This window comes from Neomonachus schauinslandi, chromosome 14, assembly GCF_002201575.2.
Source record: "Neomonachus schauinslandi chromosome 14, ASM220157v2, whole genome shotgun sequence".
Lineage (NCBI taxonomy): Eukaryota > Metazoa > Chordata > Mammalia > Carnivora > Phocidae > Neomonachus > Neomonachus schauinslandi.
This window is the reverse complement of record NC_058416.1, coordinates 35214021-35241813: the sequence shown is the minus strand read 5'-3', so window position 1 is coordinate 35241813 and position 27793 is coordinate 35214021. Positions and strand designations below refer to the sequence as shown.

At 54.1% G+C, this 27793-nt stretch overlaps 1 protein-coding gene across 50 annotated transcripts in view; it reads right to left on the bottom strand.

The window, feature by feature from the left end:
* Nucleotides 1-27793, bottom strand: part of CELF4 (CUGBP Elav-like family member 4) — a 289968-nt gene that overhangs the window by 204406 nt on the left and 57769 nt on the right. For all 50 annotated transcript variants that reach the window (XM_021686319.1, XM_044920955.1, XM_044920957.1 and 47 more), the window contains exon 2: nt 9567-9649. In XM_021686319.1, the coding sequence (XP_021541994.1) occupies nt 9567-9649 (83 nt within the window). The remainder of the gene's footprint in view (nt 1-9566; nt 9650-27793) is intronic.

Here is a 27793-nt window from a genome sequence, read left to right as displayed (position 1 = left end):
GCTTTGGAGCCAGACCTCTCCCTGGCCACATGACCCCAAGGAAGCCCCTTACCTCAGTGTCCTCTTCCATAAGATAGAGCTAGCCACGCTTCCTGGAGAGCACCTGTGCAGTGCTGTCTTGACCAAGAAGCAGGATCATCCTTGCGATGTGTCTGGCACATGGTGAGCACTCAGTGAATGGTGGTTGTCATCATGGCTGGAGAGACAGGCTTCTGTTATCTTCCCTCCCGTTCGGGAGCGTGGACTCAGGAGCCAGAGCAGACCTGCAGCAAATGCAGGCCGTGCCCTGTCCACAGCCCCTTGCTCTCCTCACTGCAATGACCCTGGCCTCACTTCCAACTACCAGTACCTGCACCTGCTGTTGGGGCTTTCCTGGACCGCAGCGCCCACTCTGCCCACGCATATGGCCAGCCACGGAGAGCTGGGGAATTCGTGATCCCTGTGCACATTCTCAACCAAAGACTGGTGGGAATTGGTGTGTAAACACCCCAGTTTCCTCACCCCTTGGGTGGGTGACCCTGGGGATTGTGATCCACATTGGGGCTAGAGGCCCCAGTGGGACTAAGTGCCACTCACAGTGAAAGCTAGTCTGCCTGATAACACACCTTTTATTGATTTCTTTCCCTCCTGTCATACTTCCTCACTTTCTATTCATGTTTCCTGGGGTCACCACCTAAAGAAACCACTTGCACTCAAATGTTTATCTAGAGTCTGCTTCTGGGAGCATTCAAAATAAGGCATTATCTTTCAGAGCCTGAAGTTAGGCCAGTGGCCATCAAATTTTTGTGCACATGAATCTTCTAGAGATCTTGTTAAAATGCAGTGGGGTACAGTGCATTTTAACAGTGACTCAGTCTGGGGTGGGACCCAAGACTGCATTTCTAAGAAGCATGCTGATAATGCTGATGCACTGGTCCCAGATACACACTTCAGCCAGGGTTTAGCCTCCAGTGCTCTTGACCCTGCTCAGACACGGGGGAGAGCAATGTGGCTTAGAGCAACCTGGGAGAGCTTGCTAGAGGAAGTCAGGGGGTTTAATGTTAAGTCTTAAAGCCCGGGAAGACTGTGGGGGTTGAGAAGCAGGAAGCGGGCTTTTCCAGAGAGGAGGGAAACTGGGGATTGCTGGGGCCTGAAGCCATGCCCAGAGTGAGCAGGATACCAGGGTGACTCATCTGCCTGTGACTGGGGCCTGCAGGCTGTACGGGCTGGAGGTTCTGGAGAGCAGCAGTGTGAGGAAGATCTCATCCCTAACTCAGAAGGAAAATTCAGACTCCTGGCTCCCCAAAGACTTCCCTCCTTACTGCCTTTCTGATTCTCCTCCCTTACACACACCTGGATTCTATCTCCCCTCCGTGGAGCCCTTTCTGGTCATTTGCTCTTTTTTTTTTTTTTTTAAAGGTTTCATTTATTTATTTGAGAGAGAGAACATGAGCAGGAGGAGGGGAAGAGGGAGAGGGAGAAGCAGACTCCCCACCGAGCAGGGAGCCTGACGCGGGGCTCCATCCCAGGACCCCGGGATCATGACCTCAGTCAAAGGCAGACGCTTAATGACTGAGTCACCCAGGTGTCCCACCTTGCTCTTCTGAAATGTAACAGGACATATGGTCCAAACTACACATTTGACCATTTTATATTTTTATTGCCTGTGACTATTTCACATATGAATTAGGAGTCAACAGATTTTACTGTAGCAATGGACCCTGTGGTCATTCACACTCACATCATTGTTTTGTTATTCATAATAACACTTGGATTATTTATAGCAATCCATAGCATATAAAGGTCTTACACATACGATTTTCATTATAGAATTAATAAAGAGGTCCAGGAAGGTCAGGTGGCTTGTCCCAAGTCATCCAGCTGATTGGTGTTGTCCCTACAGGCTGTAAGTGCTATAAGTGGGTGGAGTGGAGTGTTTGGCATCACGTTGCCTCTTCTGCGCTGAACACAGAGTTGGGCACACCAGGCCCACACGCTTTGTACCCACTCAGCCATTGGAGGAGGCAGCCCTTGCCTGGTGCCCCCTGGTGGTCTGGTTGAGAACACTGCAAATGCCTTTGATCAACAGGACATATGGTCCAAACTGGTACCATAATGAACTGGGGCCCTGAGAAAACTCATCCCCCTGAAGTTCAGCCCTTTTCTCTTTACAACAAGTATTTTCACGAATAATTGAAGAATAAGGAACCACACTGCTTTCTGCCATCATCACCCAGGGTTGCCCATCTTTGCTGGGACGTGGCAACCCACCATTTGGTAATGACTCCTTATTGGAGTTAAGAGTCACTTGCCAGAAACATGGGGACACCTTCCCACCCAGGCCAGTGTGGGCAGTGTAGGGGAGGCAAAGGCCTGGGCGGGAGGACTTGGAGATGTCTCTGTGCGAAGGGGAGTGAAGAGTCTCTGGGTAGAAGCAAGGGAGACGGACTGGGGCCACGGCCTGGGGTGGAAGAGAAGAGGCAAGAACAGAAGGTGCCTGTCTGGCACTTGCTCTCTGGATCTAAGGCCTTGCTGACCTCCCTCTGGGAACTCTGGTGTTCCCCTCTGCATGATGTGCTCTCAGCCCCAGCCCTCCTATCTGTGGCACCGTCTGAGAAGCTGCCAGATCTGCCTCCTGGCAGGATGGGGATCCTGCAGAGGGAAGAGCTGGAGAAACCCCACCCGTGGGTGGGCTGCAGATGCCACCACAAGGAAACCTGCAACCCCTTTCACTCAGATCACAGATTCCATGACGGGAGATCACTGGTGACACTGTCAGATGCAGAGCCACATGTGGCCTGCACATACACAAGTGTATGTGAACAGCCAGCCTTCCGCCTAGAGATGAGCTTTGCCCTGTTCTGCTGCCCAGTACTCCCACTGAGCTTTCGCCCCTTAACAAGCTCTCCCACCTCTGATACTCTAAGGACCCCTGAGCTTGTCCCCCAAGTGAAGAGAACCAGTGAACAAAAGAGAGGAAAGCTTGGGGCATCCCGGTGGCTCTGTCAGTTAAGCATCCGACTCTTGATTTTGGCTCAGGTCTTGGTCTCAGGGTGGTGAGATCGAGTCCCTTTGGGCTCAGTGGTGAAGTCGGCCTGAGATTCTCTCTCTCCCTCTCCCTCTGCTCCCTCTCAAGGCCTCATTGTGTGTTTTCCACCCACCCTTGGCCCTAACACAAAGCCTAGGGTCCCTTGTGGTCCCTTGGCACTACTGACATTTGGGGCCAGATAATTCTTTGTTGTGGGCTGTCCTGTGCATTGTAAGATGTTTAGTAGCTTCCTGGCCGCTACCTTCTAGATGCCAGTAGAGTCTCCAGACAAAGTCAAATGTCCCCTGAGGGGCAAAATTGCTGTCCGTTAAGAGCCAATGCTGTAAAGGGACAGACGAATAGTTCCTTTTAGGAAATATGGGCAAAAAGGGAAGATCTGTCATTCATTTCCCCAAGAGAGAAAGAAAAAATTGAGGCCAGGGCGAGATGCAGAGCAAGGACTGATGGGACCCTTCCTCCCCCCACTCCCCACCATGACTCAAACACTTTTGAAGACTTTTCCTCCCTGCCATGGAAGAGCCATAGGGTTGCCCATTTCTCAGGGTTATGGGTTGAACTGTGTTTGCCCCCAAAAGATGTTGAAGTCCTAACCCTCACCCAGTACCCATGAATGTGACCTTATTTGAAATAGGGTCTTTGCAGAAGTAATCAAGTTTAAGATGAGGCCATATGACTGGTGTCCTTATCAAAGGGGAAATTTGGACACAGATGTGCATAAAGGGAAGATGACACAGATGTGCATAAAGGGAAGATGACCATAGAAGAGCACTATCTACAAGCAAGGGAACACCTAAGGCTCCCAGAATTGAGGAGAGAGGCCTGGAACAGATTCTCCCTCATAGCCCTCAGTAGGAATCAACCTTGCCCACAACTTGATCTTGCACTTCTAGCCCTAGAACTGTAAGACAATAATTTCTGTTGTGTAAGCTTCCCAGTTTGTGGTACTTTGTTATAGCAGCCCCCAAGCTAATATACTCAGTAAGAAGGACAGCAGGACCAGGGAGCTGGAGGTGTGCAGGGATCTGGCTTGTGACCCCACCACCGGGAGCAGAGACACATAAAGGTGGCAGGGGTTGGGGCAGAAGACGCACGTGCTGACAGGACCCAGGCTCACTGCATAGAGAAAAACACCAACACTGGGCCCAGAGTACAGACAAGTGGAAATACATCGTTTCTCTAAAATGAAACACTTTGATTGCGCCAATCACTAGAAATTGTAAAACCACCCTGAAGAATTAACAGCCTCTGTACATGCTAACTACATCCATCATAAATTCGTCTTTAGTTTCTGTTATCATATCACTGTCTCTGGGGACCCCTGGTTTGTCATCATTTGCCCTTTATAATTTATTCATCTTGTTCTTGCCTGCATCCTTTCTACTTATCATTCATCTTTACAGTTGTACATAAAATTGGATGGATCCTTCCATAGCACGGTTGTCAGGAGGGAGATGGGCCTCATCAGGGAAGTCCCAGGAAATCTGGTGCAGGTCCCACTAGAGTCTCCGAGGGTGTCAAGGTGGAGGTAGGGTGGACAGAGGGAGAACGAAGAGGGCATGAGGGAGGGAGGCGGAGAGGGGAGAGCCAGAAGAGGCAAGGGAGAAGGATAAATGAAGAAAGGGTGAGAAACGAAAGGGGAAAAAGGGAAGAGAAAAATGACCAGAAGGGAGAGAAAGGAGGAGGAAACATGCATAAAGAGAAAAGGGAGAAAGAGAAAGAATGGAAGGCAAGATGGGACTCGGGGAAAAGGAAAGATGGACAGAGGAGGCATCTGGAGGCTGCGGCAGGGAGGTGCGGCTAGAAATCCAATTAGGGTTGTTTTGTTTTGTTCTTTAATTTTCCATTTTAACATCTTTCCTGGTACACTCAAAGAAGGTCACATTGAATTTCCATAGAAATGACTGGTCCTGAGTTGCAGGGACCTGCGTCTGGAGGCGTGATGGCAGTGATGTTGCATGTCTGCTGGGCTGAACCCAAGGCCGAGGAGACAGACAGAGAGGAGTGTGTTGGTTTGCTTTGTATTCTCGAGTTGCCGGAGTGAGGGCACAAAAGCCAATCTTTAACTAGTGAATTGGAACTTTAATGTTTACCAAGCAGATACAGCTCCCACTCTCCCCACCCCCTCCTCCCCTGGCCAGCTCCCTCTCCTCCCCTCTTCCCTGTCTACTCCCTCTTCTGGCTGCTTCCACAGGCCTTCTGCTAACTGAACCTAGCTCTTCCCCTTTAGCAGCCCTGGTGAGGAGCCCTTTCTGCTGTCAGAGGAGCAAAGTGCTGGCCACTTCTGGCCATGTTGTCTGGTTTTCCTAATCGAGTCTCTCCCCAGAGGCCCTACATTTCTAACTTCGGAAACAGATGGGGTCTTCCTGGAAGACAATTGCCTGCAAAGTCCCAAAGGCACGGGAGCTGGGACTAAGTAGCAGGGGCCTATTTTAAGGAACAGCATTCTTCCAAGAGGTCCCCTGTGCACACTTAGGCCCCAGGGAAGTCTCCAAGTGGACCTCTCCAGCCCAGCTCACAGTTCCTGACCTGTCATGCATGCCTTGTGTCCAGGCTGATTCTCAGACCATTGCGCTCATCTCACATACCTGTCTTCCTCCCAACTCTCTATTCCCAGCCTGCCCATATCCTGAACAAAACCCTTGAGCAACTCCTATACCCGTAGTCATCTGGGTCCCCCCGAAAGCAACTGGTAGTGCTAAAAAAGAGAGATGGGCATCCTGGCATTGGTCCTGGCTTGGTCATTTGTTAATTGTGTGACTTTGGACAAATTGCTTAATCTAAGCCTGGGTCTCTCCATGTGTGGGGGATAATCCTGATAACTTCCTCATAGGGTAGCTGTGAAGATAAAATGAGGTAATGGAGGTAACATGCTTGCTTCATGCCCATTGGATAGTAAGTGCTTAATAAATATTAGTTGTTATTATTGAGCAGCGGTCCACACTACCCATTTTGTAATAACCTGTTGTCTTGTAGTGTTGATATTTCTGTGCATATGTGTGGCTTCTGTCTCTAACTTAATGAAAACCTCCAAGAGGGGTAGGGATGAGTTTTTCTAAACACTGTTATCTGCCAGGATGCCTAGCACAGTGCCCGGCACACACTCAGGAAATGCTTGTTGATGGATTGAGAAACTGTCCCATGTTGACTGTACCCTACAAATAGGGAAACAAATCTTGGATATGGAAGAGGGTGGGCTGAAGAGGGGCAGGGGGCCAAGAAGAGAGATCAAGAGTGTGAGGAAGACAGAGATGGAGAGTTTAGAAAAGTGGAATCACTCTACCTAGATCGTGGCAGAAGATACTGCTCAAAAGGACCCTGATGAGCTTTTGTGGTTTAGTAATCTCATTCTAACCAAGTCATGCCGAACTCAAAAACAATAATCCATTTGTGACACTGGTCCAGGAATGATTCCATCAACCATCCCAAGGACTTTGGTTAGGCTGGTACCCGGGGATACTGACCTCTGACTTGTAAGAATAGCCATTGTGGAGTGTTTTCTGAGCTTTCACTTACCCCTAGAGAAAAGTCAGTTCCCTTCTCAGTCCCCAAATGAGGACCTATATTGAGGGTCATCTCTAGTTCTGCCTCTGTTGTTTTGTTGTTTTTGGTGATGGTGATGTGTGTGTGTGTGCGTCAACAATGGTACTGTTTTCCTTGCTGCCGACAGGTGAGCTCTGGAACTTGCTGGGAAACAGAATGGGTTGCCTGCACTATTTTCTCCCCTCTTTTTCTTTCCAGTGAGAAAGTGGAGGGCTGGTTTTAATGGATTGATTCTAATGGATTTTGAAGTCTGGAAAAGTGCCTAAATTGCTGAGGTTACCAGTTTTCTAGGTGCTTTTTTTCAATTGCTTTCTCCTTAGTCAGACACACAGTGCGCTCACTGGGGTACCTAATGTGGTCACCCCAAACAAGAAGAGGTCTTTCTCTGCCCCTCCCCCACCAAACAGGTGACCAGGAGCACAGTCTCAGCTGGTGGAAATACCCATTATTTGGTTGGGTGACAGCATTTTGCTTGGTCCTGTCCCTGCATTTGCCAGCATCACGCTTTCTCTGATCTCAAAGGAGAGAACCAACCAACAATAATAACACAAGTTCTGCTTTCTGGAATCCACTTTAAAGCATAATTTTATTTGGTCATTTTGTTTTTTATTTGTTTCCATGTGGGTTTGTGTGGAGACAATATGCCCTGGGAAGTTTGAGCTTCAATCTTGTCTTTTCTCTCTGTCCCTCCCCCTGTAGGCTGTGCCTTCCCTGAGAATTGTGATGAGGTCTTTGAGGCCACGAGTCTCCCTGTGAGGCCTTTGAAGAAAGAGCAGGCATTCCAGGCACTGCAAGGGGACTCCAGGCTATGTTTTAACCCCACCATTGGCTTCTCCTCACCCCTCCCATCTCCCAACATACATTCATGTTTCTTTTTGTCCTTTCTCCCAAACTTGCCCAACTTGTCTTTGTGATTTCAGAAAAATGCCACTGGATCTCCCAGTATGAAGGATTAGCACAGATTATGGGGAACAGTGTTAATTATCGGTGGAAGGGGGGCTGGCGCGCCGCTCCAGTGTGCTCCTGATTTCCCCTGGGCCTTTCTGCCTGGTAATAAGCCTGCTTTAATCTGGCAGGCCCCTTGGTGAAATCAGCACCACGGACAGTGGTATTGATTGCTTCTGAGAAACCATCACAGCTGCTCAACCAAATTACCTTTGATATGTGACCTTTAATGTAATTACTGCAACATCAAAGTATTTCTATAAATTATTAAAGAACTAATACACTCCATCATTTAGCTATTCTATTATATGTAAAATAAACAACCACAAGTTAATGTTAGATCCTGAACAATCCACACTTGCTACTGAAATTCTCCCAGTCCCTGGTCTCTCCCCCTTCAAAATCCTGAATCTCTCCCTCCCACCTTCTCTTTCTGTTTCCCTATCTAATTCCCAGCTTTTAGCCATCACGAAACTCCCCAGCAATCTCTCTCGGGCTGATGAAGGGCCTCCCAAAACAATGTGGTATTTTCTATTCCATTTGGGTGGCTCTAAAATATCTATCACAATCTTCCCCAAAACAAAGTACCATAAACACTTTATTAATCAGCACAAACCTTTCTCAGAAGCCTTTGATTATCTTACAATATGGCTTTATGCTTCACACATAACATGGGGCGATGTGGAGCATATTTCTGCCATCTTACAGAGGGCACCCAGAAAGTAATTACTATAATATATGTGCGTGTAGCCGCGCTACTAAAAAACCAACTGGGGAATGGCCACCGTGCCAGAGCCGGGCTCCATACAAAAACCTGTGTGGTGCACGATTTCCATACATTTGCATCCGCGGGTATGTTATTAAGATGACTCAGCCCCGTGCTTTGCAATCACAAGTACCAAAATACAATACAAAGGCTGTCTTAATGGAAGGAAGGCCCTCCCCTCCCCTAAATGGGTAAAGAAGGATCTTTGATGCAAAGGAAGGCTGCCCCGACCCAGGGCTGCATTTTCTGTCTACCTGGTTAACCTTTCCCGCTGTGGGGCAGAAATGGAAACGTGTGTTTACATACGGGTTTGCTCGGTAAGAATGTAAACATGCATGTGTAAACACTGGTGAGCATACATACAGAATACACGTGCTCCCCTGCAGTGTCCATTGTATAAGCTTAACCACGGTATATTTGTAAATTCTTTAAATAATGCCCACAAACACATCTTTCCATAAATTTATCTTTAGATACTCGGTGAGCCGTATATCTACCCCCCCCCTCCAATCTCTGTGAACCCACAGGAGAGACCGCGCAGACCCTTGACCCGAGGAACACTTCTTATTTTATGGTGATGAACTAGCCTCGATAATAGCCATGGCTGATATCACACCCAGTTAGGGGGGCCATAAATAATTCTCTTCTCCCCCGCACAGAAGCTATAAACCAGGGCTGAGGCGCAATAGTTTATCAAAGACGAGGGCTGGCTCCTTAAATAAACCGCGGTGATCTCACTTGCGGCGCCGAGCCTGGGCGAGGAGGCGCCCCTCCCGCTCCGGCCCCCACCCCCGCCCCAGGAACAGTCGGTGTCCGACGTCGATCGGCGGGCGCTCGGGCGGCCCGGCCACCCGAGACCCCGTGGGGCCGGCGGAGGCAGCTCCGGGCGCCAGGGACACAGGACACCCTGCGTCCCCGCCTCTGCTGCCCGCGCGGGCAGAGCGCGGAACGGGGACCCGATCGGAGGCGTCCCGAGGGCCAGGGGAGGAGCCTCGCCCGAACTCTGCGGCCGCCGCCGAGTTCGCCCCCCGCCCGGGATTCCGTCGGGCCTGGACGGCGCAGTGCGGAGGCCGCGGGGCGAGCTCGGAGCCCGGCGCCCACGCGCACTCGTCCGGGCCCCCAGCCTCGGGGCTTCTGGGGGCGCGGGGGGCGGCGCGCGAGCTCCCGAGCGGAGGCAGGCACGCGCCCGGGCCCGCGATCCCCCCGCCGGCCGCGTCGCCGCCGGGCCTCCCGAAGTCGCCCCCTGTCGGCGCTTCCGTCGCTCGCGCCTCGGCGGGCGCCACTTACCCCGGGCAGAGTCTTCTGCTCGTGTAGCGCGCTCTGGGCCTTCAGCGCTGACTCACGCTCGCAGTAGGTGAGGAAAGCGCAGCCTGGGGAGGGAAGCAAGCGCCGAGAAGGGTCAGTGGGGCGCCCCTGGGCCGCCGACGCGCCCTCTCGCCGGCCCTCCAGTCTCAGCCCCTCCCCGCTCTGGGTCCCTCTCCCCACCTCTCTCTCTCTCCTGTGCATTCCCCTGGAGCTTTCTTGCCTCTCCGTTTTCCTGTCTGTCTGCTTTTTGTCCCTCGCGTTGCTTTTCTGTTTTGCTCACTCGCCGAAGTCTCCCCACCCTGCATCTTCCCCCCCCACCACCACCACACCCCCTCTCCCCGCGAGTCCCTTCCTGTCCCTGTGCCCTCGTGCCTCGGCCTTCTCCCTCCCTCCTTCCCTCCCTTCCTCCCCCCAGGGTGCTGTTCGGTCTCAGCTCCAGCCCCTCCCGGAAGGGGCAGCTTCCTGCTCTCGCCCCCAGCACCTCTAGTCCCATTGGACCATGAACTCGTTCTGGCCCCTTCCGAGTGCTGCCGGCTGCTCCATCAGGGATGATGGAAGAACCGTCTAGACCTGCCCCTGCCGAATAGAGTCTCCATCTGTAGGGAGGACCCCAGGCCTGTCTGTACTAATAAAGTGAATGGGGCTGTCCCTGTGTCCCCTGCCGCCCCATGTGCAGTGATATCTCCACACCCCTCCAGTCAGAGCGCTTCTTGGGCATATCTAGCCCACCAATGCTCAACACTGGACCTCTTGCTCTGCCTCTAATTCCCTGGGCGGCCCTGGCAAATCCCATCTCCTCTGCGGCTTCAGTCTCCTCATGTGTGCACTGAGAGGACTGACCCAGTGGGCTCCAGGGTCACGCCAGCGTAGTTTTCCCCTTAAGTGACTCTGACCATGCCTCACCAGGGAATCTGGATTTTACAGAGCAATGTACCTAACTCAAGGGGGGACTCTTTATGCTGGCCCTTCAGGCATGGTGACAAAGCAAAGAGCACTCTTGCTAGTGGGAGAGTCTTTCTGGCAGTTTCTTCCTCTGCCTGAAGTTACGGCTGAGCATGGATTCCGAGGCCTGTAAGACCCAGGCCATAAGGGAAGTCAAAAAGCCAACTTTGGCCAACAGAAGCCTTGAGTCTCCTGGGGAACCATCCCCTCAAGCTTTCCGAAGGCACCCTGAAGCCGGGCCACCTCCCTTGTTTCCCGGTCTTCTTTCCCTCCACTGCCCCTCGTCTTTGTTCTCACGGTCTTCTCACCCGGTATGCCTTCTCACCGCATTTTCCCATCTTCCAATCCCCACCATTTTTCAAGAATCTGATCAAGTTCCACTGACTCCAAACAGCCCTTCTTGACTGCTCTAGTCCATCCCAAGCCAACCTCACTTTTTGACCACCCATTCTCACGGCCATTTGTTAACTACTTCCCAAGTGCCCACTGTGTGCTAGGCTCTGTGGCCCAGGCCCTCTTCCTGTGAGGTCTGCAGGCTGGTGGTGCCTACACCAACCCTTGTTACCAGGCTTTCTCTGGCTTCTTGCTCCCCGGGAAACAGAGTGCTCTCAGCATCCTCGGCAGTTCCTTTCTCCTCCACCACCCAGTGTGTGTATGTAGGGGGCAACCCTTCCTTTTCTTCCAGTATAGAAATTGGTCCTGCCGCCCACCTTCCAGGAGGAGATGGAAGGGAATGTATGTGTGAAGGGGACAGAAAGATAGGAGGAAGGAAGCAGGGAGAGATACCCATGAGGCAGAAACTCTCAGCAACCTGTGGGCTCTGTGCCTTCCCCACCTCCAACTCTTGCCCCAGGCTGGGAGGATGTGCAAGTGCCAAGAAGCCTCTCTTCCACTCCATCCCATCCCTCCCCATCCAGACCCCAGATCACCCCGCCTTCTCCCCCCTCCTCACTCCTCCCTCCTGGTCTTGGCAGACGGTTATTGATGGAGACACCAGGGGACTGAAATGAATAGCGGTCAGAGGCCCCCATGACGTCCTCCCTCGTGCTGTTGCCTGCCTCTCTGGGGGCCTCTTTCCTCCTGTCCCTTTCCTGGCCTTGTCCTCTGTCTGTGCCTGCCTGCAACTGGGAGGCAGCCACTGTCTTGCTTCAGGCAGGCAAGCCAGCTAGGGACAAGGTCAGGGACAGGTGTGGAGAGGGGAGAAGGAGGAAGGTGGCAGGAGGAAGAGGGAACAGGGAGGAGTCCGAGAAGAAAGGGGAAGTAGGAGGAGATGAGAGGAAGGCCCAGAAGGGGAGGAGGAGGAAGAAAGGGAGAAAATGACCACATTGTTGTGGTCCCGGATGTCAGATAACAAAAGAGGAAAGGATCCCAGGAAAGAGAAAGGATCTGTTGCTTTTTCCCAGCTTCCAGGAATTTCTGCTGGTGTTTTTGAGACCTCACAGCCGCTGTGAACCAGAATCTTTGAGGGAACCCCCAGACCTCATGTGACTGTCCCTGACATCTCCACCCCTTGACCTCACCTCCTTCAGTTCTTTCTCTTGCCTACCCCCTTGCCTCCTTCCTATTTCTCAGCTCTGCTAGACACACTCTGCCTTAGGACTTCTGCCCTGATTTACCCCGCGCTCTGTGTGCTTGCTCCTTCACTCTCCTCAGGCTTCTGCTTGAATGTGACCTAGTGATGCCCTTTCTGACCTCCTTTCACACAGCACACCTCCCCAGCACACACCTCCTCTCTGACCCCTTGTCCTGTTTACTCTTCTCTTTGGCACCCCACTGAGCTATTAACATTACATGTTGGTTCCTTGATTGGCAGTTTCCCCACCCTCCGAGGGAGGTCAGGGACTTGCTTCTGTCCCGTTCCTGCTTGGTTCTCAATGCCCACAGCAGGGGCGGGACCTCAATACATATTTGTCAAGAGCACTGAATCCTGCCCAGCAACTTGTGCAGGGCCAATAGGTGGAGGGCATGTATCCTCATCTATAAAAAGGGAGAGCCATCCCCCTCAAAGGTTTGTGGGGGACCTACCAGCCAATGAGTAATAACAACCTCAGCAGAGAGCTCTCTAATTGCAGAGCACAGCCTAAACAAAAACTCACTCTTGTGGTCAGGAGGTCAGATGGCAGAGTCCCTCCTTCTGTCCCTCTGCACGTCTGCCAGGAGGGACCAGCCTTACAGAGGCGCCGGTTGGGGCAGACCCCCGGGCCCTTCTCAAGTGCTCTCTTGAGCCAGTCCCATGCCACAGCTCGGCTTGGCTCGGCTCACTGTGTCTCACTAGGGCTTTTTTTTTTTTTTAAGCAGATACGGATAAGCAGCTATTAACCGCTAACTCCAGCGTGCAGGAAGGGACTGCATCTGCTCCCTGGTGGAGGGCAGAGCCCTGGGTGGCAACCTGGCAGGGAGGGGGTGGCTTCGGGAGGAGAGTTTGCCATCACACGGTCCTGCAGAGCATGGTGGGCCTGAGGTGGAGGCTCAGGTGGGACTTGGAGTGGCCAGGGGAGGAGACAGTGCCCAAGCCTCACCCACTGGCACTCACTGGCCTCTCCTGTGTAGGGCAGGGGGGTGGGGCACACAGGACCCCACTCAGAAACACTAGTTTTGACTTCCTGGTGCTCATTGCTGCTCCTCACCGGAGTTGTGGAGTTGGGGAAGGGGCTTCCAGCTGCAGGGGTGTGGAAGGGGGGGCCTCAGCTCAGCGGTCACCAAAGCTGCCCTGCTCACTCTCTGTGACGTGCTGTGCTGAGCTCACATGTCCCCAGAGACACATCTGTGAGGCCGCTTGGGAATTCGCAGTCTATTCAGTCTCTTCAGGAATGGGATTCTGTCCCGGAGCAGCTGCTTACTGAGCCAACAGGGCCTGGGAGAGGAGGCTAGACCAGGCTCTGCACCTTGAGAAGGTCTGAGAAGGGAGCACCTCTCCCTGGGGATGGGGATGGTGGCCCAGCATTCCCTCCCTGGCCTGGCCCTACAAGGGGGCTCTTCCTTGTGCTCACAGAGAGAACAGGAGTCCACTGTGGCTGTTCGGAAAGGCAGAACAATTGAAAACCACCGAAAGGTCTCTCAGTGCAGAGATGGTTTTATGTTTCAACCATGGAATACTCTACAGCAGTTAAAATGATGAAATGGTCCTAAATGTACCAGCATGGGAAGCCACAGTCAGATGCGAAAAGCAAAGTCATGAAACAGCATATGCCATGTACATGCAGTGAAGACAGTCCATTAGTTCCTTGTGCACCTGAATCTGTATTTACACCATGGCACAAAGTCTAGAAGGTGTCACACCAAGCTGAAAACAGGGAGTCTGTGGGAAGGTGGGGCATGTCTCCCATAACATTAACCTTTTTTCGTTTGATCGACACAGTTAGACACCAGAATGTATTCATGTATCACTTGCACAATTAACTTTAAAGGAAAAAAAGCTTTGCTGAAAGAGGATAGGATAAAAAGGGAGGAGGTGCGAATGCGTGAGCCAGACCCACAGCCCATTTTGAGAGGACAGTCAAAGATCACTGGGCATCAGCTTCCTAGCAAATTATTCATGAGGGAAATTATCATGTGAGGGTCCAGCTATGTCCGGTCTCAAATCTTCCTTTGAGCTCAGGAATCGAAGCAGATTCCCTCCACCCAGCGAGCTGTGAATGGCATCTTGGTCCTGTGGCCCTGAGTTCCCGATGTTTGTGGGATGGAATCCATGACTGATGGAGCCCAGAGCCTCCCCATCTCGGCTTCCAGTTCTCCCGTTCAGCCGTTCAGCCGAGTGAATCTGAGGCGGGATCTAAGGTGGGGAGTGCAGAAGCGACTATCTCTGGCGCTATGACCTTGCCGCTCAGCTCCCATTTTTCCTGTCCCACTGTGCTGGAGGGAGGGTCCCCCAGCACCAGCCCCTCCCCTGAGTCTCCCATCCCTCCTGAATCATGGACCTGAGCAGAACAGAACTGCAGCCCAGCAGAGCAGGGATGGACTTTGGAAATCATCTGGGGTGGGAATGGGAGCAGAGAGATGTCACATTTTGAGAAAAGTCCCATGACAGTGCCTCCAGCAGCAGCTGCCTGCCGGGGTTCCCTGCACGAGGTGGCCCACACCCTGCTTCTCTTCTACCATGTGCGCTGAACACCGGGCTGCACTCACTCGTCCTCATGCTGACATTTAACCTCCTCCCACTCATCCTTCGTATTTACTTGTCCTTCCCATTTGTTCCTTGGCTTGTGTCTCTGAAGAGACCGTCCATTCTGTGAGGGCAGAGACAAGGGCTTCTAAATGGAGGACTGAGCTTCTAGCTCAGGGATTTGTGGACTGGGAGACCAAGAGAGCCAGGGGGTGGGAGAAGGGGAGCCACCTGGCACTGAAGAGAGAGTGGGAAGCCCTGCGGGGAGCCGGGAAGGAAGGGAAGGGAGAACGGTGTGGTCAGGAGAGGTTAATCAGGAGCCGCCCAGGATCCAGGCAGCCATGGGGAGGCAGGCAGAGCTGGTGGTGTCAGGAGGGCATTGCTGGGCTGAGGTGCAGGTGGGGGTGGCAGACACCCCCCTCCAGCCAGGCAGCCTGAGGATGATGAGGCGAGGGGGCACCACTGGTTCCCGAGGAGGTGGGCGGGTGCCCTCTCCCACGTGGGGGAAAAACACAGCCCCGGCAGAATTAATTGCACGAGATGGCAGTAATTTACAAAGCCCCCGTGTGCGGGGATAAAAGGCCCTTGTCATTGTGAAGTGAAGGAAGTACAATTTCCTGCCCAACTCCAAGCAGGGCTGAAGCCTGGGGTGTAATCATCACGGAAGGGAAGGCTCCCATCGTGCTCCCTCCTCCCACCCAGCCAGGCCTTGGCTTCCCATTAATTGAATTACAGAATTAGCCAGAGGAAGGTGGCCCTAGAATAGGAAGATCTGGACTTTAATAAAACATCAGAACCTTCAGGGCCTGCTCTTGGCTGGCCTGGAGGAAGTGAGAGGAAGCGAGGGCCTGGGAACGGGGTGGGGAAGGGAAGGGAGCAGGAAACACACCGACCAGCCAGACCAATGGGTCGTCGAGGAGGGGCTCCCTGTTCAGTGCGGGAAGACCCCCTCCCTGCCCCAGATCTTCCCCCGTAGACCTGCCTAGTTCCTGAAATCCCATCCTCAGGGCACCACCCCTCAGTGGTTCTCACCGAGGCTGCACCTGAAAATCACCTGGAGAATCTTAAAAAACAGATACAGTCCCTGCTGCTGAGAAATTAAGGCAGAATCTCTGGGGGTGGATAGAGAGAGGGAGGGAGAGAGGGAGCATCCGCCAGCCTCCCAGGAAAGAGGGCCACAGGTGTTCTGAGGCCAAATCCGCCCCCTCCTCCCCGCCCCACCCCAGTTCCTGTCCCCCATGGTCTGGGTGAGCAAGGGTGACCTGTCTGGTGCTTTCTGGAGCAAATGTCCCCTTCCTCCTTTCCTACGCATGCAGGAGACACAGCTGCAGAGCTGTCCCTCATGTACACGCTCTTCCTCTGGGAATGTCTTCCCATCTCTGTGCCTGCCCTGGGTCTGCACCTCCTTCAAGACCCACCTCTTTGGGTACATACCTGGACCCCCACAGTCTCACCTTCCTCTGATTCCTGCCCCAAGGGTGAGCCTTGTCTGCTCATCTAATCCCTGAACAACTTGAGAATGGGCCCTTGGGGCTCAGCAGAGCCCAGTGACAGGCAGGAGAAAGAGACCAGGGGACTATGACACTGTCTCTGCCTCTTTCCCAGTGCCCAGCCACTGGGTGACCCTCCTGCCAGTTTCCCAGGACCTGTCCTGGTGGTTCTGGTCTGCCCCCCCTTCCCCAGTCTTTTCTACCTGGACCTTACTCCTTTCTCCCCCTTCTCCAGAGGAATGCTCCCTGCTGGTACTGCAACAGCTCCTGTGGTTTCCCTCTCTCCATAGGAGAGGGACAATGAGCCCACCCATGTGTGTGACTCTGACTTCCTCTTGCATCTCCACCTCCATGGGGTAAACCCAAGCCTGAGCATCCTTTCCCCTGCTGCCTCTGCCATGCCTCTCTCCTTCGGAGCCCACATGTCCTTCTAGGAGTGACGGAGCTTCCCCTTTTCCATGAAGATTCGCCTGACCACACCAACCCCAGCATCTCTTAAAGCCCTTATCGATGGCAGTTAGAACACACATATTTGTCTACCTTGCATTTATGTGTGTTTTGCCCACATGGAAATCTGATACTATAGGAACTGCCATCTCCAGGGTCCTCTTCTCCTCCCAGTGTCAGACATTACTGAATGCAGTGGTGGTTAAACTTCATTCTGCCCCTGCCTGGGTGACAGTGATCTGAAATGCTGGGGAGAGATGGCTGGCTGCAGGGGAAGCAGGGTGTGTGGAGAGGGTCTGGGACGTCTGCCCTTCAGCTCAGGACCCTGATGGTGGCAGGAGCCATCCATCTTCCTCGGAGGAGACGTGGCAGGTGGGGATGACAGGGCTGCCAGCAGGCGGGGGAGATGGATGGCGCCCTCAGCCAATGCATTAGGGCTGCAGGCCTGCTCCCTCTTCAGGCCCCTCCAGGGCTGAAACTCTACCCTTGGCCCTCATCCTGCTCTGGGGCTCAGCACTGCCCTCCTGCATCAACTATCTTTAAACAGGAAACTCCAGAGGCGAGCGTGGTAGCCTGTTCAAGTGCTTCTCAGAGATAATGGTTGCATGGCGTGGGAAAGTTAACCTGGCTCTCTGCGACCCTAAGCGTGTCTCTTACTTCTCCCAGGTCTTCTGCCCTTTGGGGCCGCGAGGCAGAGATGGACACAGAGCTGGGGGATAGGGATGTCCCCAGACCTAGACTAGGATCCCCTGGGGAATGGGACCAGCCTTCTCTTTCTCTGCCTGCGAGGCACGGGGCAGGGCCCAGGAAGCTCAGACCCAGGGACCTCATTGGCTCTGGACCTCAGAGGATGAAAGGAGTGGCGGGCAGGCCTTTGCCAAGTATCTCTCCTGCCCATTGCCCTTGTTTACACCCTCAGCACTGGAGAATGACATGCATGGTGTCGACTGCAATATCTTTATGGCACTGTGAGAAAGGACAAAAACTGGACATGACATATTGATGGCCTCTCCCCTCTCTCAGCAAAGAGCTCTCGGTGGTGGAGCCTGGCCCAGGGAAGGTGCGAGCCTTTCTGAGGCTCAGCCCAGGGGCAAAGGACCACCTGCTCCGCTGACCCCTGTGCCGGCTCTGTTCCCGTAGCTGAGGGGCTGCCTTGTGCCCCATCTCTCGGCCAAAAGCTCCTGCTGGTCCCCATGACAGCACGCGGTGCTCCCTTTCATCCCTGTCCTCGTGGCTTCACCGGACCCAGTGCTATTGCTCCCATGAGCTCAGCCTTCTTGTACATCGGAGTAGGCCACGGTGATGTTATCAGCATCTGGCAACTGGACAAGTAGAGACCTGAGGCCCCTGATGGCTGCTTGGGGCTCAGTTGCTCTTGTCCCCTCCAGCAGCCCTGCGTAGTGTCTGGACCCTGGGGGCCCTCATGAGAGATGTCCTCCCTCCACACCCCAACCCCATGGCTTGCACTTGGGACAAAGGGCTCCGGGATGACCTCATTCTCTTCCTGCAAGGACCCAGGTGGAGTCAGCTGGGCTCTCCGGGGCTTCCCTGGGCCACAACTACTTGAGCTCCCTCTACCCCTAGTGCCCCCTCCAATGTCAAAGTCAGGCCATGGGCTCCTCCACAGAGGGCTCTATCTGAGCATCCAGGTTGGATGTGAAATGCATGTGGGGCACTTGTTACTCACACGGATGCCAGGATAAACGCTAAAGCACAGACACTGAACCGTGTTCCTGTCTAATTAACATGGTTGGGGAGTTTAGATCTTCCTGTTTTGAATTTTCTCAGAACAGGGAGCACCTGCCGAGAAGACAGGCATGACTCAGTGGGAAGGGACTGCTAACTGAGTGCCACAGGGGAAGGGGCTCTCAGGAGCTCCCTTGGCCTGACCCAGCCCATCACTGAACTGTGGGAGCTGGGCCGTCTCAACTGGTCCGGGAGGGAAAGCATGTTCCTGTCTCAGAGCACTTCTGTCTCTGTGCTCTTATCTCCACCGTTGGCCTGCAACTGTCTCTTCTTCTCCCCCTGTCTTGCTGTGGCTGCAGTGCTGGGCTGGCTGACCTCAGCCAAGCTGCTGACCCCTGGCCTGACACGCTGAGCTCCTCAGTGCATGGGAATGACATGGTGCAGGACCTGAGCCCCTCAGTGGCCCCCAGTGTTTGCCAGGTCCTGTGTGTGTGTGTGTGTTTGTCTGTCTCAGGCCCACAGAGGAAGCTCAGCAGATCCTTGTTGAGTTGCATAGAATTCCCTTTGTTGGAGATTTACGTGGTGGTTGGACCAGCTAAATTAAGGTGGGGGTCATTTTCCCCAATAGGATCCCCTTCCGCAGGTAGGTGGAAATGTGGGGGAATCCCTCCTTGGTATGCTCCTGAAGCCCCCGGCTGCCTCCCCGAAATTGTCCCTGGCATATCCAGAGAGACAGCTCTCTACACCATGATGTCCTTGTGCGGTGGGGGATGAGCCTCTCTTGGTTCCTTTCTCCCATGAAAGGAGAGATCACACCCTCAAGGCAGGGGATTGAGGAGTCCCTTTGTCCCTCTTCTCGGTCACACCGAACCACACTTCTCCCCAGCGCATACCCGTGTCACCTCTGGGCCTTAGTTCTGGCTCCTCTCCCACCTGAGGTGTCCTCCCCGCTTGCAGGGGCAGAGTGGGGGAGTATCCTCTACCAGCTCCCACCACCTCTGCAGCCCTCCCCAGCTTCCCAGCACTCCCCGATTCTCCTTCCAATGAGTTCTTCCGCGTCCAAGTGTCTAAAACATAACCACGAGGGCTTGGCTGAACAGAGTTTTCTGCTGTTCTCATCTGCAGAAACTCTGTCTTCCTACCAGAGCACAGCTCACGGGGCTGGGCCTGTCCCGTCCATCCTTGAACAAGTCCCGGAATGGGGGCTTCACAAGAGCAGCTGAGCTGCTGAGAATCAGAAAGGAGGGCATGCCAGCTCCACTTTGATTGGGCTCGGACACTCAGGACCTGCCAGGTGAGGTGAATTAATCCCGCCTCTCTCTCCTGGCTCCTTCCTAACAGCCCCTAATTCACTTAAAGAACAACAACAAAAAAAGCAGCACACCAACCAAGAAATTCCAACCTCAGCATCCAAGACAGGCTATTTTGAAAAGACCAATAGCCAGGAGTCCCATATTACAGGATCAATGTTTGGAAAATGTGATTTTCTTTGCAAAAGCAGAAAAACAGTCTCACACAGTCCTGGCAGGCCATGGTCCAGCTCTCAGCGGAGGGTGTCTTTCCCTCATGATCTCAGCCACTTAAGCCACTCTTCTGGCTTGGCATTGAGCTTCACCCAACAGCAATAAGATAGGTTCAATCATAGGCAGTTAGCAATATTTAACCTGAGGGCTGCAGCAAAGGAGTAGTTAGCAAATGTGATGGTTATGCTGGCCTTGATGAGTTAATCCCTCAAACTCTCTGAGCCCTGGCAGAGGTAGCCATCACACTGTAGGAGGGACAGAGGCTCTAGCCGGTCAGCTGGCCCCAATCCTGGGGAGGGATGGAGATGCTCACCCTTCATTCATTGCTGACCTTGGGAATGCCCAAGGTGGGCGAGAGGCAATTAGCAAATGGGGAGGGTGACCTCTGGGGGGTGAGACAGAGCCTGGCATTCAGCTTGATTTCCTCTCTTCCCAGAGACTTGCCCACATCCCACAGAGCCCACCAAAAAAGAAGACTGAACTACCCAATGTGCTGACGGGTACATCAGACTCAAACCCTGTGACTGGGATGGGCGGTACTATCATCCGTGGCGGGAGGGAAAGATGATTCATTCACTCACTCATTCCACAACTATTTACTGAGGGCCCACCATTTGTCAGATGATAAAAGACATAAAGGAGACCCTAGGTGAACAAACTTGCAAGGCTAGGTGATAAATGTGCAGGAGCATACCAGCCAAGCCAAGGTTTGTGCGGGGCTCATGCTAACAGCAAACACTGATGATTGGTTATCTGCTGGGCATGGGTCTAAGTGCTTGAAGGTATTGAATCATTTAATACAATAAGTCTATGCACTAGTACAATAATCACCCCCATTTTACAGAGAAGGAAACAGAGGCACTCGAAGACAAAAGACTTGCCCAGAGCCTGTGGCCCAGTCCCTGGTAGAGTTGGGCTGCCAGATGCGGCAGGCCTCCTGCAGAGTCTGTGACCTTAACCCTGGGCTCTGCAACCTCCTGGAGGAGGATGCTGGGCTCTGCTCAGGGCACGGGCAAATCAGTGCAGGGCTCCCTCCCACTTCTTCCTTCCTTTCTTTTTCTGTCTCATGGCTAGAATCCCATATTCTCTCTTGCCCGTCTATTTAATTCCCGTTCTTGACTACTCCAGGATACACCATTTTTTCCACCCCTAAATAGGGTAACATCTGTCACCTGCCACCCGGTGCCTCTGGAAAAGCCATCTAACCCTCATGGCCTGGTTGTTTCCATCAGCAGGACCCCTGGGAGAGGGCTACAATCTCCGAGGGAGGGGGTCTGGCTCTGACAGTAGCCTCTGCCTTGTTCTGGAAGCCCTGGGTATTTTGGGTAGTTTGGGTAGTTTACGAAGTCCCAACTCAACCCTTGGGCCTCAGGTTCCTTAGAGGGGAAGGGAGCTGGTAACACTCACCTGCTGGGGTCATGGGCCTATCACTAGTGGGGGAGGGATTACTATAGCCACCGTTGTCGGGAGCAGCAGTGGTGATGTGGTGCTAAAGGTGCCCTACAGTGTGAAAAAGAGCCTTGGTATTTATACCGTCTGGTGTTGTCCTCTTCCCTTGTGTGGGACCTGCGCACTTTACTTGATTGTAACCTCCCCACCCCAGTACATACTCACCAGGACAGGGAGCTTGTCCGGTTCCTGGTCTCGAGTAGGCCAGCGCACCAGGGGCTCGGAGCGCCTGACGATGTGCATTGAGAGCCTAGGATGTGAGTGTGTTTTGTTTACCTCCTGTACCTAATATGCTAATGACAGGAGGCAGTGATGAGCTGGTGGGGACCTGAGTGACAAAGAGCTGGCTTCATGCTTCCCCAAAGAGGCACCTTAGTGTCAATTGTTTCTTTTGTGAGAGGAATTGTTAAGGCCTGGGAATGTGGGCTTCTAGGGCTGGGAAGAGGAAAGGGGGGATCTCAGGCAAGAGCCGTGCAGGTCCTCGGCAGCGTGGCGATCGGACAGCCTGGGATGGGCAGCCCCGGCAGGGTGGGTATGGAATCCTGTGCCCTCCTGGGGAGGGAATGGGTGTGAATCGAACACATCTGTGTTACTCACTGACTTCTCGAGAGGCCCCATGAGCTCCAAAGTGGCGGCGCCGGCCCCATCTGCTGTGGACCCTTGTTGCCCTGCTCCTGGCACAGGGCCCGTCATGGTCACAGGAAGCACAGGGCGAGGGGTGGACACTGGTTTGGCATTAGAATGCCTACTGAAGGCAATCTCTTGATGTGTAAAACAGGCTCCAGCAAGTCACCAGATCTCGCTGGACCTCGGTTTCCTTTTCTGTGAAATGGGTTTGATATCCTTGCCCATGAGTCTGTGTCCCCAATATCCAGCAGAGTCCTGGCACAAAGTGGGTCCTAGCATACATTCATCAGTGAATGGATGGGTGGAACAGGAGAGAAGGAGGAAATGTACTCTGTTCTTTAACAGAGAAGGAAAGGTCCGTGGGGGAACTGGACCTCATGTCCCTGCCCAGCCTCCTGTGCTGAGGGAGGAGAGCAAGTGTCCGAGAGGACTGAGGGCCCAGGGCAACCCTGAGGAGGAGAGCAAGCAGACACTGGGTGGTCAGCATGGAAAGCCCTAGATGAAATGTGTAGGAAGCAGAGTAAATCAGCAGATGGAGGTGCATCTCTAAGGATTTGCACCAAATGGAGGTAACGGGTACAGATTAGTGTGAGCATGAGGGGGCTGAGTCCGTCTGGGATCCCCGCCCCTGCCTGGGAGGATGATGAGCAGTGACCAGGGCTAAGGGGAGGGGGAGACACAGGTTGAAATGCTCATGTGTCCTAGATGTGTGTATGGTTCTATTTTCTGTTCTCACTGCCCTCAAGAGGATCTGAGGGCTGGAAGGAGTGGGGGATCCAGGGCACTTCATGAGCTGTGCCAGGTCGAGCTGACCTGAGGTCTGACATTATCACTTCCATGATGGGTCTGACTCCCACAGCTAGTCAAGGCTCGATCTTTGTATCCCCGGGTTTTATCCTTTCTCTCAGCTTCCTAGAAATTTCCATTAGACCTCTGCTTTGTCTGGGCTGAGCTGACTGAGCCCCATGGCCAAGAAGGCCAGCTGGGGGAGCGGAGGCCTAGAAGGGGAGAGCCGGGCAGTGGGGTTAATAAAAGATATGACTGCTGGCCATCTTCCCTGGCATTTCTACTCCCAGGCAGCTGTGGCCCTCATCTGCGGCTCGGTACAGAGGCTCCTCCCTGGCTTGACACCCTGTGAATTGCCGGGCACCAGCAATGTGGGCTGTGGTCGAGAGGCAGAGCTAGCTGAGACCGGGGGTTCCGGGACTGGAGTGAAGGAGGTAGGAGTGGCAGCAATGCAGACGGTGGGAGACCCGTGGGTGCAAAGGCCCCCACTACACAGAAGTGGGAAAAGATACTGGGCTGGAAGTTGCCACTTGGATCAGAGGCCAGGACAGCACCCTTCTGGCAAGCCCCTGGCCTTCTGGGGCCCTCGGCTTCCTTGTCTGTAAAATCCTGACCTGAGCAAAAGATTGGCTCTGACACAATTCTGGGGAATGAAAATGGGAAGGAAGATTCAGAGTTCTGGATTTTAATCCTAATTCTACTTGTTTTGAAGGCCTCGGTGGGACAAGGTGGGACAATCCCCCCCCCCCACCTGCCACCACAGCCCATGGCACACCTCTGAGGCCTATTGCCCTCAATTCTTTCACTAGATGTCCAGGGGCACCTGCTCCTTCCCAATCCTGGCCTGGGGAGGGAGGGAAGGATTGGAGAGGAAGACGGACGGCCAGACCTCAGGGGCATCCAGCCTGGGGAAGGACTGGGGACAGAGAGACATGAAAGAAGCCTCACCAGTGGTATGTGCCCCAGCGACCACCACGGTTCTGACTCCAGAGGCCTGGGGAAGCCTGGGACAGAATGAGTGATGAGGGGGCCCTTTATGGAGGCAGGGAGTGCCCCCAGGAGCCTTGACAGAGGTGGAGAGGAAGAAGCGGGGCTTATTCCCAGCGGTTGGAGTGAGCGGGCTACGGTGGGGACCCAAGTAGGGCAGCAGGCATTTACAATCAGATGGTGTGCTCCTTAGAAATGCACCCCAGTGTCATCTAGCAAGCGGTTACCCCCCCTCCACTCCCCCCTTTCTCGTCTCCTGTGGAGCGTCTGTTCCGGCAGGCTGGATTGGGAGGGGAGGTGCAGGGCTCAGTGGGCAGCAGTAGCCCCCTGGTTTCACAATGGCCCAGGCTACCTCTGCCTCCCATGACCAGTCCCTCCGTGAACCTCGTGCAACCTCACTGCCTGTTTCGTCTGTGGGTCTATACATAGCGATCTCGATGCACACTCTGGAATTGGATTTGATGTAGCCCTCTGGACTCGAGCTAACTTTTGGGGAGTAGTTTTCTTGGGAGCCTGCCAGTCCAATTCCTCCCCCATGAACACTAATTACTGCACAGACCTTCTCCATGAAATCAGCGCTGAAGCCATTCCCATCCAGGCGGCTCTCCAAGACGAAATTTTTCTACTGGGAACCGACAGCCGCAAATAAACCTACCATCTACTTAGCAACAGAGACCAAGAGCAGGCGGGAGGCGGGGAGGGAGGGGGGGACGCGGGGAGAGTGGGAGGGAGGGAGGCGGAGGAGAAGAGGGCTCGCTTCTTTTCTTCCTTCTGTTCTTTATTTTACAGAAAGGGTGTAATCAGCACTCTCTGGAAAGGTGGTACAGGGTGTCTCATAAGACAATGCAGGGGCCCAGGAGGAGGGGCCGGGCCACCTACTAGGCCAGTACCTGTTCTTGGCTGCTTGAGCTTGGCCAGAGCCCCCACTGCACCGCTGGACACCACTGGGCGCCTCTGGCAGCCCCCTGGCCTCTCCAGGTTTTATTCCGTGCTTCCCCACCCTAGCCTCCCCAACCACCCTGCAGACCCAGCCCATGCCTGGGCACTCTGTCTCGTCTTACTGAGGATGGCCTCCTTCCACCTCTCTGCCTGGCCAGCTCCCACTCATCTGCCACGGCCCAGACAACAGCCCACTTCTGCCAAGCAGCACCCCCTGACTCCTCCAAAACCTCCATTCTGAACTCCAAAGGCCTGTGCCAGGCACCCAGCAATGGGGTCTGCTCTGGCTCCTGCCCCCTCGGAGCCTGCATATCAGCGACCAAGGAAGGGGTGAGCATTAGGCTGAAGAGGAGCTTCATAGCACCAGGTCCTGTCTGGTGCGTCACGGTGTGCCTATGAGGTAGAGGCCCTCTCCTCCACTTCCCCAGGATGAGCCTGAGGCTCAGATTGCTCAGGCAGGACGCTCATGGCCGTTCATGACCTCGGAAGAGGCAGGGCAGGGATTGAAATCTGTGGGTCTGTTTCCCAAGGTCAGACCCTGTGCTCTCTCCCTTCTGACTCCCCTGGGATAGTTCTGGGTGCTGTGCGTGCTTCTGCCCACCCTGTGCCCCAAAGGTCAGCCCAGGACCGAGCACTCAGCTCCTATTTCAGGAGTGTTGGAAGCCAAAAGACAGAAGAATTTCCCCTGGAGGTTTCTCAAGGCCCAGGGCAGGCCCAGTGAGCTCTGATGGCCTCGGGCCACTTGGCAGGTGCGGGCACTCCAGCCAACAAAGCCAGAGAGCCCCTCGGAGCCTGCTGGGGGTCATGACACTCTGTACCAACCTTGCCCAGTTGGTAGAAGAGCTGTGCCCTCCCTTGGCAGAGCCCCTCTGCGTTGTGCCTAGCTGTGTGTCCAGGGACACTGGAGCCAGGACCCCTGCCAACAAGTCACCTCTCCCAGATCCCATCACTTCTGTCCAGGGCCACTCCTGCCACCAAGGCTTGGTGAGTCCTTCCCCCTCTCTGGGCCTTGGCATCCCCATCCATCAAATGGCTGTGATGATTCCCCAGCGCTTCCCTGGCTGGTGTGTGTGTGGGGGGGTGCGGGCGGTGGGAAGGCCTGAGTGCTGCTTTGATGTCAGTTGTGTCCCTCAAGGCCCCTGTCCCCTGGGCCCGGCCTCATGCCCATTTGGGACTCTCCTGTGCCTGCCCGCTGCCATCCAGGGTGGATGAGTGAGGACAGAGCCCAGTTTTCCTCTCCAGTGCAAAGCATCGGGACTCAGAGAGAACCCCAGTGGGTCTAGGAGAGTGGCTTCTCAGGGCAAGGAGAGGAGAGGATCCCTGGAAGACCTCTTAAAAGAGACATCAAGAAAATGGGTTATGCCCAGGGACAAGCCACCTTTGTTTTTGGGGTGCCTGCAGCCTTAGTTGTAAGGAGGGGAGGGGAGCTGGGGGAGCTGATCTGTGCAGCCTCTCCCATCTCAAGGCCATGTAGGGCAGTGGTTCAGAACGGGGCTTGCACATTGCATGGCTCTCTCACCTTTGAACTGTGGGGTTTGGGGCAGGTTTCTTAGCCCCTTTCTCCCCAGTTTCCTCCCCTGTACAATAGGAGATGACCAGCACTCACCTCACTGGGATGCTGAGGGTTAAATGAGACCATATAGCCAAGTGTTAGAACAGACCTGGTATGTGTAGCTGTACCCGGGGTCAGGGAGAGCTGGGAGTCACAGGTGTGTACCAGCCACCAGGGCCTGAGGAAGCGCTTTCTGTGGATCAGGGATGTCGTGGAGCCCTTGCTGACATTTTCGCACTTGATGCAGTGGCTCTGTTTTTGTTTTTGGTGTGTTTATGAAACCTGGCGAGCCCCAAGAGGCGAGACCAGAGTGTTGCCTGGACCGGCAGATATCATTCAGCGTCTACAGAGTACATCCCAGCTCCAGCCGCTGGCTGGCATGAGACACGTCCTCCAGAGGACAAGCCTGGGCCAAGTGGAGCTGGTCACCGTGGGCCTAGGGCCCACAGGAGCATGTATCTCTGGGCAGCTGAGGGCCACCCAGGCTGAGGCTGGTGAGGCGGGGCCTTGGGGGTCCCCAGTCAGGGCGAGGAGGGAGCAGCTGCTTCAGCGGAGCGCCAGACCCGTCTCCAGCTTCCGTGTGAGTGGCTTCAGCTGGCCCAAGGGCCTGGTGCGGGGGCCAGCCGACCCTCGGCATCAGAAAAGCAGTCTGGGCTCTGTACACCCTTCCTCTCGGCGGCTCTTAGATTTGCTAGTTTTGCTTCCCCGCTTAGGTTCCTGGTTAATTTTCCTTAGAAAAACTCTACCCTCCTTTCAGCAGAGCTCAGCTAAAAAGGACACACTTGTCATGGGGGATGCCCTATGGGGAATATGGCAGTGGGTACACCTGCTCTGTGTTCTGGAGCTCAGGCACCATGGGCTTTTGGGGACTGAGTGGGGATGACTATGGGAGCCAGGCCCTTCCTGACTAACGTAAGCACCCTCCTCCCAGGGAAGCACCCCCGAGAAGCATCCGTGGGAACAAAGAGGGCCCTAGTAGCAGGCAGAGAGCAGGGCAGTTAGAGATGCAGGCTTTGGCATCAGAGAGACCTAGGCTCCTATCTGGGCTCTACCACGTCCTGGCTGTGTGATCTCAGGTAAGTTCCTGAACCTCTCTGAGCCCCACTTTCCACACTGTACAAGAGAATTGATGTAGGCCTGTGGTGACCTGTGGAACTCCCAGGGCGGTGCCAGGCCCCCCACATGTCCCTTCTGTGAGATTCTTAAACAAAGGTGTCCTGTGGATCATGCAGCCTCCCTGAGCTGCCCTGGACCCTCTCCTCTCCATGGGATGGCGGGGCAGTGGCCTTGGCCCCATCAGCAGGTGTTCCCTCCCAGGCTGTGGGCAGGCTATGCCTTCCAAAGCCTCAGCCCCTCTGTGTCTGCCCCTCCCCTCCCCACCCCCCTCTCCACCCTCCCTGTCCTTTCGATATTCTCTGTTCCTTCTCTTGGGTGGTGGATGAGCAGAAAAACAAATCAAAGTTGCCTGTGTGTCCTGGAGCCCGCGATGCTCCCACGAAACAATCCCTTGCTTCCCATTACCCACCCCAATAACTCTTGTATATGGAGTGTGAAATAATTAGCAGCAGCAAAAATAATTTAGGAAACAAGAAGAAACTAATTGTATAAGCTTGTTTGGGGAAAACACAACCGACCAAAAAACCCACTGTGTAGGGAGGTTTGGACAGACAGACCAGCTC